We start from the raw sequence: 8,926 nt of genomic DNA on the forward strand, positions 1-8,926 counted from the left end.
CAGCGATTGAGTGACAAGGCATTCACCCAATGGAACGCGAAAGCTCCGCCGAGCGACAGCGACAGCGACCAATGAAAGGACGAGCAGGGGCCAGCCGCCCTGTCTGGGCGCTTGACTGGCAGCGGCGCGCACCAATCCCTGCGATGCGGAGACACCGCGCCCTCCCCCGCCCCGCAGCTGTTGCCATGGCACCGGGCGCCCCCGGCCCCCAGCGCAGGGCGAGGCCTGGGGCCGCCATGGCGGAGCCTCCATTGCCCCGCAGGCCCCGCCACCGCGCTGGTGGCCCCCCCTTGTCCCCGGGGCCCCCAATCCCAACACCTCCCGGGGGCAGAGAGGGCTCCGGGCCTCCTCTGGGCCCACACCACAGCGGGGAGATGGCACCTTGGCCTTGCTGGTCCCCCAAGAGCGGCCCAGGGGCCTCCCCTGTGCTGTCACAGGCCCTGGGGCTGATAACACTGTCTAAACACCACCCTGCCCTGCACTCGCCCGCGGCCCTCGCAGGTCCCCAGCCCAGCGCAGGCGCGAAGCCACTTGCAGATGGAGGGAGTGAGTCAAAGCCAAACCCAGAGCTTCGCCCCGGGCCCTGCAGTGAGTCAGTGGCGGGGCTGGGAGCGCAGCCAGGGCATCGCTTTGCGAACCCCATGCTTTACTTTCTACATTGCTCTAGCCCTTTGCTAATTAAAAGTCTTTAATTTCACGCTCTGGCGGCTGCCCAGTCGGCATACCCCTGCTCATTATGCCCAGGTCTGTTTTTGGGTTTGAGAAAAGCAAGCTCTCCTGGTCGGCTGCAGCTTGCCCGCGGCGGTGGGAGCTGCTGGAGGTGCAAATGGCTGTCGGAGAGAGGTAACTCCCAGCCCCAACCTGGGCTGGCCGAGAGCCACAGGGAGGGGGACAGCCCGGGAGACACACTGTGACACTGGGATGCTGGTGCTCGGAGCAGGATGGGGCTCCCCACTGCACAGAGCTGCTCACAGCCGCCCGCAGCTCACAAGCCAGGGGCTGTCCGTGTGCCTGGCTGTCACTTGTCAACCTAAAACACACACTGTCCGTGGGTTGTCCCACAAGCGCCACAGCTCGTCACGGGGGGAACCCACCGGCCAGTTTGAGTTTGGCCGAGCAACCGAGGTCTCGACGTTCGATGCCTTTTGAGACAGTAACTACCCAGCGGAGGCGTGGGAAAGGCTACAACTCACCCCAACCACCTCAACCAGGTGCCCGAGGACCCGCGCCAGCACCACCAGCACATGCAGCCGGTGGCTCTGAAGCCACTTGACACAAAGCGCCGAGATCTTCTGTTAGAGCCGCAGGGAGCGGAGGCAGAAAGGGGTAAGGCCCCCCCCATCCCATCTTTGCCTCTCCAGGGTGATCACCCACGGGAACTCCATAAAGTATTTAACTAACTCAGCACGGAGCGGGGTCAGTGTTAAAACTGTCACCTCTGAGCAGGTTATTTATACCTTCCCCCATCGATCGGCGTGGGCTTCCTGCCCAAATCAATGCCGGCGCCCACGGGGCGAGGGGCAGCCGGTGCCAGAGCCGGCAGGGGAGGCAGGCAGGTAGGAGGTGAGGGCAAGCACCACCCCTGCCTGCTATTTCTGCAACGCTGCAGCTGCCCGCAGCGGCTGCAGCTGCCAAAACCAAACACCCTCTTCCCTGCCCCAGAAACTCGCCGGGACAAACAGGATGCCAGAGACAATAGTTCATCCGAAAAAAAAAAAAAAAAAAAAAAAAAAACGTGGAAAACGAGTGCGGGCTCTGACACCTCGCAGCGGGGTGAGGTTTCCCAGCCGGGGGTGTCTTCCCAGGGCAGCATGGTGGGAGCAGAACCCCCTTTTTTTTTTACGGCAAGGACTACGCTCAACAGCACGGCTGAGAGATGGGGAACAGGCTGTGCATCCCCCCAAACCCAGAGACCCCCAACGCGGCGAACAAGGATGCTCCAGGGAGACATGCACGGCAAGGGAAGGGACTGGAGCAGCCAGGGAAAGGTGGCAAGGAGCCTGGAAGTGCTCGAATCCGAGCGATTTTGGGTCACGGACTCGCTCTGCCCCGGCTGCTCCGTTCTCGCTAATCTCCTCCTGGAAAACAAGCCACGAAACACCCACAAAAGCTGGGGTGCGGCCACGGCCCACGTCGTGCCACAACCGGCAATTTGCTGAGGCAACGGTGGCGGCCCCAGCGTGGGGTGGGGGGGGGAGGCATAGCCCCATTGCCAGAGCCCCTCCATACCGAGAGCTGCTGCTCGGCACGTTGGACTCCAGGTGGGAGGGAAATTTGGGGGTCCTGCCCACCCTGAGGCCACCGAGGGTTTGCAACGGGGCTGCAGCGCTCGAGAGCTTTATTTGGGCACCATCTCCCCGTGTCCCCCCTGCACCCCAGGGGGAAAACGGGTGTATGGGAGCCTCCTAAAAACCTCCCGCCATGGTCAGCCTCCCACCGGCAACCCGAGCCACCGTTATTTTTAGTGTGTCGTTCCCCCCCCGGGACTATTTGGAGGGCTGGCAGGCATCCCTGTCCCTGCACCCTGCCCGGCGCCCAGGCAAAAGCCTTTCATGCTTCGTGCCCACCACGGGGGGCACAGACCCCCTTCCCCAGTGCTCCCACGGGAAAACTGTCCCCCCCGGTTCCTTTTTGGCTGTGGGGATGGTTGGGGACAGCCCTGGACAAGCAGCATCCCTCCGGTGGGGTGTCTCCGGGCACGGCGTGTCCCTGTGCCCCTCTCCCCGGGGCTGTGGCCTGGGGTCCCCTGTGGGCTCAGCCCCCGCCATGGGGAAGAGCTCCAGCCCCGGAGAGGGATGGGAGCAGGGGCACGAGGGGACTGTCCCCCACAGCGGGAATCACCCTTGATGGCACCCAGGGGGGGTATCGCCCCCCCCGGCAGAACCCACAGCCTGCACTGGGAATGCATTCGCACCCACCAGCTGCCAGGACCCCCCACCCCAATTTGGTGACCCCAAATTAAAGGCAGCAGAGGTTGGGTGAGGGGTGACCCCTTCCCTGAACACCCCAAATCGGGGTGCATGGGGGTCCCAGCCTCCCATGACCACCCCACTGACCATCTCCCCCCCCCCCCCTCCCCCCAAGTGGGTCCTTTTCCAAAGGAGATGCCTGGATGTGGGAGGGGGGCACTAGGGGAACAGTCCCCCACTGCCACATGTGTGTCCCCCCCCGTTCCCCCACTGCATCCATGCACCGCAGCACACCGGGGTGCAGGACCCCAGCCCAGGGACACCCCCCCCGCCTTTTACCTCCCCTACCGCGGGGGGGGGGGGTGCGGGGCCGAGGCGGAGCGGGCCGATGAGGGGCGGGCACGGCAGCGCGGGGGGGGGGACGGGGGGGGCCGGGGCGGCGGAGCCATGGAGCCCGCGGGGCCGGTACGGGACGGGACCGGGGACGGGACGCGGTTCCGCAGCCCCAGCGGGAACTTCGTGCGGCCGGACGGGGGGAGCGGGGAGAAAAGAGGGAGAAACCGGGAAAAACAGGGAGAAAATGAGAAAAGAAGGGGTGGATTACGGAAATAACGGGAGGAAAAACATGAGGGGGGTGGATGGGGGGGGTGGAACACGGGGAGAAAAAAAGGGGGGGGGGGAAACAGGAGTTAAAAACGGGATGGGGGGGAAAACACCGGAGGGGGGGGACCGGGGAGCAATGGGGGTAAATGTTGGAGACTGGGAGGGAAAGGGTGGGCAACGGGAGGGGAAAAGGGGGAGGACCATGGTGAAATGTGGGGAGAGGGGGGACAGGGAGTGGGGGAACAGGAGGGAGAAATGGGGAAATGGAACTGGGGGGGAATGGAGAGAAATGGGGGGGCAGGGCAGTGGGGGTGGGACTGGGGATCCAAGGGGGTCCCCAAAATCCAGACCTTGGGGGGATCTGGGGAGCTCAGGAACCTCCCCCCTGAGATCTGGGGGAGCCCAGGGTGGGCTGGGGGTGGCTAAGCCCCCCCCCAGCCCTGGCCCCTCTCCCCCAGGAGCCCTCCCTGTACACCGTGAAGGCCCTGCTCATCCTGGACAGCCTCGGGCAACGCCTCCTGGCCAAGGTGAAGGCCGCCCCCCCACCTCAGTATCCCCAGGGGGTGCTGCCCAGGTCCCACAGCCCCCCCCCAGCTCAGACCCCCTGCCAGGCTGCAGGGTCTTGGGGGGGTCCCAGCAGCAACCTTTGGAGGGTCCCAGCAGGGGCCTTGAGGGGTCCCAGTGGGGGTTTTGGGGGGTCTCAGCACCACCCCCCCACCGCAGGACCCCTGCTGCCCACCCTGCCGGTATTGACCCCCCCGCCTGTCCCCACAGTACTATGATGGCACCTTCCCCACGGCCAAGGAGCAGGTGGCCTTTGAGAAAAGCATCTTCAGCAAGACCCACCGGGCAGGCGGTGAGATGGGGGTTGGGGGTGCTGCTCAGGAGCTTCCACAATTTGGGGTGGGGGGGACACACGACACAGTTCCGAAAGGTTTAATCCTGGGGTGTCACTGGGCTTGGAGCAGTGTCCCCTCCCGCACAGTCCCAGGGGACACCAACACCCTCCCATGTCCCCAGGGGAGATCGCCTGTCTGGAAGGACTCACCATCGTCTACAGGAGCAGCATCGACCTCTTCTTCTACGTGGTGGGGGGCTGCCAGGAGAACGAGGTAGGATGGGGCGGGGGGGGCGGGCACAGCCCCAGGACCCCCCATGGCCCCACTGATGCCCTCCTTTTCCCACAGCTGATGCTGTCGGCCGTGCTCACCTGCCTCCTCGACACCCTTGGCCACCTCCTGCGGTGAGTCCCCAAGTCCCTGTGCCCCAAGGGTGGGGAAACTGAGGCAGGGCAGGGGGCAGCAGCTCAACCCGGGTGACGCTGTGAGCTGGTGTGAAACCCCTGCTGTCCCCTAGCACCCCGGGTGGGCTCCTGGGGGATGGCAGGGGTCCGGGTCCCCCCCAGCTGTGACTGGGTACAGTGACATGTCCACCCGCTTGCAGGAAAGAGGTGGAGAAGCGCCTGCTGCTGGACAACATGGAGGGGACATTCCTAGTGGTGGATGAGATCGTGGACAGAGGGTGAGTTCCTGCTGTTGGGGACAGAGTGGGAGAAGCAGCCCCCAGTCACAGGGACAGGGGGTGGCATTGTCCCCTTGGGTGCAGAGAAGGGGCTGGCCCCATCTCTGGCACCCCGGTTTGCCACCATCGCAGCAGCTCTTCCTCAAGCCTTCATCAGGGTGTCCCAGAGCTTTGCACAGGGAGGGAAACTGAGGCACGGGGGTGGGGGGGTGGCGATGCCCAGCGGGGTGCAGCTGGGATCGGGATGGTGCCAGCACCACACTGCTCCGCAGGGTGATCCTGGAGAGCGACCCCCAGCAAGTGATCCAGCGGCTGAGCCTGCGGGTGAGTGTGGCCATCCCATCCCATGGCCTTCCTCCACCCTCCTCTGCTTCCCCCCACCCTCCTCACCCTCTCTTCCCTCTCCAGGCCCCGGAGCCGGCAGCGTATGGCTTTGTCCTCTTTGACTACCTGGCAGGCAGCTCGGAGCAGAGGGACAGGAGGGACGCTGGTGGCCGCGAATAGGCAGCACCGAGGAGGTGCAAACCCTTCCCTGTGCTGGGGGGGGCCAGGGACTGGGATTGGGATCTGGCCAGGACAGGCAGGGATTGGGGCTGGGGTCCAGCCACTGCCAGAAACCTCCCAACTGCAGCAGCCTCATGGGTGAAGGGCACCGAGGGGGTGCTCCCCACGCTGGGGCACCCAGTGGGTTCCCTTCGCCCCCCCCTCCTAAAGCTGCCAGTCCCCTTCCCTCCCCCAGAGTGATGATAACCCTCTGTCTGAACAGAGCGTGTCCCAGGTAAGCGCTTCGTTAGCCTCACTAACGAGGGGGTGAGCTGCCCAGTTTTACCCATCGGGATGGAGATGGGACACACCTGGGTCCCTGCTCCCTTTGTCACCCCAGCATGGGGTCCCATGCACCCCATGTGCCCCCCCCCCCCCCCCCCCCGGTGTCTGGCTGGAAAGGGCACCCCAAGGTGAGCCTGACCCCATCCCCAGGGTCTCACGCAGGTCCTGCAGCCCACCAAGGAGAACATCAAACCATCCCTGTTGGTACGACAGCTCCGGGGTCTCCCCTCAGAGGGATCAGCTGGAAAAGGGGGGACCCCAGCACCGGGGGACACCGGGCAGTGGGACACACAGACCTTTCCCTGCATCTCCCGGCTCCAACCCCAGGCCGGATGCCCCAGATGGCTCCTCCGCCTCCAGAAGCCCTTCACCAAGGTCTCGTATCCGCCCCCAGCATTAATAATATCGAGGGAAAAATTAAGCGCTAATGAAGGAGAATGGATTCCCCGTTCCCACTCACTCCTGGCTGGAGCCGGCTGCAAATAAAGTTTTTCTCCCCGGTTTGGTGTCCTCTCTCCATCAGCCGTGTCGGGTGCTGGGGTCCCCAGGGGTACATCGCCCATGGAGGCCAGGCTGTGGGGGCTCAGCTGAGGCGGCCACCACCGAGTTTTGTTTTTGGACGCGTTTCCTTTGAAGGCAACGGTGACATTTATGGGTTTTTCTGTTAAATCCCACTCTCTTCAGGTTCATAAGCCACCGCAGATCAACGGGGTCTGTCACAGGGTGGCCTGGGGCTGGCGGGAGGCTGCGGGGACCCCACTGTTGTGATGCGGGTCTGGTTAAAGAGGGGAGCCCCCCACCCTCTCCAAGCTGAGCACGGTCTCTGCTCCGCCCACGGGGACGCTGCACCAGCCTAGGGAACCCCCCCACCTTGGACTCAACCGCTTCCTGGGAACCTCCCCCCCGCCAAGGGGACCCTCCCCAGCCTGGGGACCCCCCCATTGTACCACGGAAACCTGCACCGCCTCTTGCGCGACGCTCCCTAACGCCGCGGCCGCAGCTCGGCTCTTGCTCGCCGCTCCCTGGGCGGGGCCCCGGCTCACTTTGCATAGCTCCGCCCCGCTCCGGGGCACGCACCTTATATGGTGCGTGGCCACGCCCCTACCCGCCTTAGCCCAGCCCCGCCGATGATGCCCCGCCCCTTCACGCACGGTTCATTCACTGTCCTGCAGCGCCACCTGCCGGCGATCGCGGGGAGCGGCCGGGACACACCCTAAAAAGTGTGTCGTGTCCCCCCCCCCCCAGCCCCGGATCAACCTTTTCCCGGGACCCTCCCCGGCCTGGGACACCCCTGGACCCTCCCCCAAGCCCTCACCATCATCTGCCTCCCCTGCGATACCCCAAATCCCAGGGATCCTCCCCTTGGACACCCCCCCTCAATCCTAGCGACCCCCCCCCCCCCGTAGCGACTTCTCTCCCTTCGGCCCCCCCCCCCCCCATCCTAGGGAAGCCCCTGCTGTGTGGGACACACAATCCCCCCTCCCCCCCCCCCCCCCGTGACACACACACCCCACACCCCCCCCAGGTTTCCCCATCAGCCTGGGCCCCCCCCCCAGGACAGTCCAACCCGGGACCCCCACCCCAAGGCACCCCTTTTACCTTCCAGCTGCCCCCCCCAAACTCCTCCCTTCTCCCCCCCCCCGCCCCAAACCCCTCCAGGGTCACCCCGCAGCCACGGGGACTCCAAAGATACGTGTCACACACACACACCCCCCCCCCCCAAACCAGCAGTGACACCCAAAATTCTTCCCCACCACCCCCCACCCCCCCCCCGCGACCCCTCCCTACCCAGCCAGCTACAGGGGCGCCCCTGAGCGGGGAGGGGGGCTGCAGGGGGGGGGTGGCGGCACCCCGGGTGGACGTTGATGGATGGTGTCCCCTCCCCAGGACCCCCCGGAGGGTCGGGCAGGGAGAGCAGCTGGCAGAGCTGCCCGTGTCCCCCGGGGGGGGGGGCCCAGGCAGATGTCCCTGCAGCCGGGACCCCCCCTCGCTCCCCCCCCATCACCCTTCTGTGCCCCCCCCCCCAGCTGCCCACCCAGCCCCGGGTCCCCAAAGCCCCCCTGCTCTTCCTCCCTTGTGTCCCCGAGCAGGAGAGGGTCCCAGCCAGACACCCCCCCCCACCATGTCCCTCCCAGGAGCTCACAGCCCCCCCTCCCAGATGCCCCCTTGCCCTGTATCTGCCCCCCCCCCAGTAGGCAACAAAGGGCAGCGCTCAGCAGGACCCCCCACCCCAAAACTGCGGGGTGGGGGTGGGACTGGGGTGGTAGGGGCCATGGGGGTCTGGCAGGAGATGGTTTCCTACCCTGGGGACCCCTCATCCCAGAGCCCCCCCCCCAAACCAACAGCACCCCAAGCCCAAGGACGCTGGACAGGGATGGACGGGGCACCCCAAAAACCACCCCAAGTCAAGTCCCCATCTGGTCCCTGGGGGACAAGGGGGGGGGGCTGCTTCATCATGGGGGGGCTCTGTGCCCCCCAGCTGCCCCTTGGGGTGGGGACCTCAGGTGCTTCCCCCCCCCCATCCCCCCTCCCAGGCAGCCCCAGCATGGGAGCGGAGAACAAAGAGGAGGAGGAGGAGGAGCACGAAGGCCCCGTGGTCCCCTGGCCACGACAGCTGGTGCCCCCCAAGTGACATGGGGACAAAGGAGCCACAGAGGGCCATGGACCCAGGGACAAAGGGGCTTCGATCCCTGGGGACCACAGGGCTGGGGGGGGGGGCGGGGGGGGGCCGCTCAAGATGTCACTCACGGGGGACAGGGCACACAGGGACTGTTTGGACCAGGGGCCTTCCCCAGGAGAGACAGGGCTGGGGGCCACCAGCCCCGCATCCCCGGTGGCCACAGCACCCTGCACCCCCATGGTCAGGCCACCCCCAAAGCCACGCTGACCCCCACAGCCACGAGACACACACACACACACGCCCCCCCTCCCCAGAAATCCTGGCAGCCTGAGCCTCTGCCACCCTGCACCCCAAATCCCCGCCAGCCTGGGTCCATGCCACCCCCAGAGCCATGTCACTCCCCCCCAGAGCCATGTCCATACCCCCCCCAAAGCCACATCACCCC

General features: G+C 65.9%; 1 protein-coding gene across 5 annotated transcripts; it reads left to right on the plus strand.

The window, feature by feature from the left end:
- Window positions 1-3,332: 3,332 nt before the first annotated feature.
- COPZ2 (COPI coat complex subunit zeta 2) lies at window positions 3,333-6,362 on the plus strand. 5 transcript variants are annotated; one of them, XR_012463635.1, is made up of 9 exons: window positions 3,333-3,374; window positions 3,971-4,039; window positions 4,287-4,368; window positions 4,533-4,624; window positions 4,700-4,755; window positions 4,956-5,033; window positions 5,306-5,357; window positions 5,442-5,811; window positions 6,024-6,362. XR_012463635.1 is itself a non-coding variant. In XM_074162641.1 (9 exons), exons 1-8 carry the CDS (start codon window positions 3,357-3,359, stop codon window positions 5,535-5,537), a joined length of 543 nt encoding a protein of 180 aa, XP_074018742.1. In that variant the 5' UTR covers window positions 3,339-3,356; the 3' UTR covers window positions 5,538-5,551; window positions 6,012-6,362. The 5 variants fall into 5 exon arrangements, 3 of the variants coding, with proteins under 3 accessions (XP_074018742.1, XP_074018740.1, XP_074018743.1); XR_012463636.1 differs by having other exon boundaries at window positions 3,995-4,039; window positions 6,024-6,360; XM_074162641.1 differs by having other exon boundaries at window positions 3,339-3,374; window positions 5,442-5,551; window positions 6,012-6,362.
- Window positions 6,363-8,926: the final 2,564 nt, after the last annotated feature.

The sequence above is a fragment of the Numenius arquata genome, chromosome 23 (assembly GCF_964106895.1).
Source record: "Numenius arquata chromosome 23, bNumArq3.hap1.1, whole genome shotgun sequence".
In the NCBI taxonomy this organism is placed as follows: Eukaryota; Metazoa; Chordata; class Aves; order Charadriiformes; family Scolopacidae; genus Numenius; species Numenius arquata.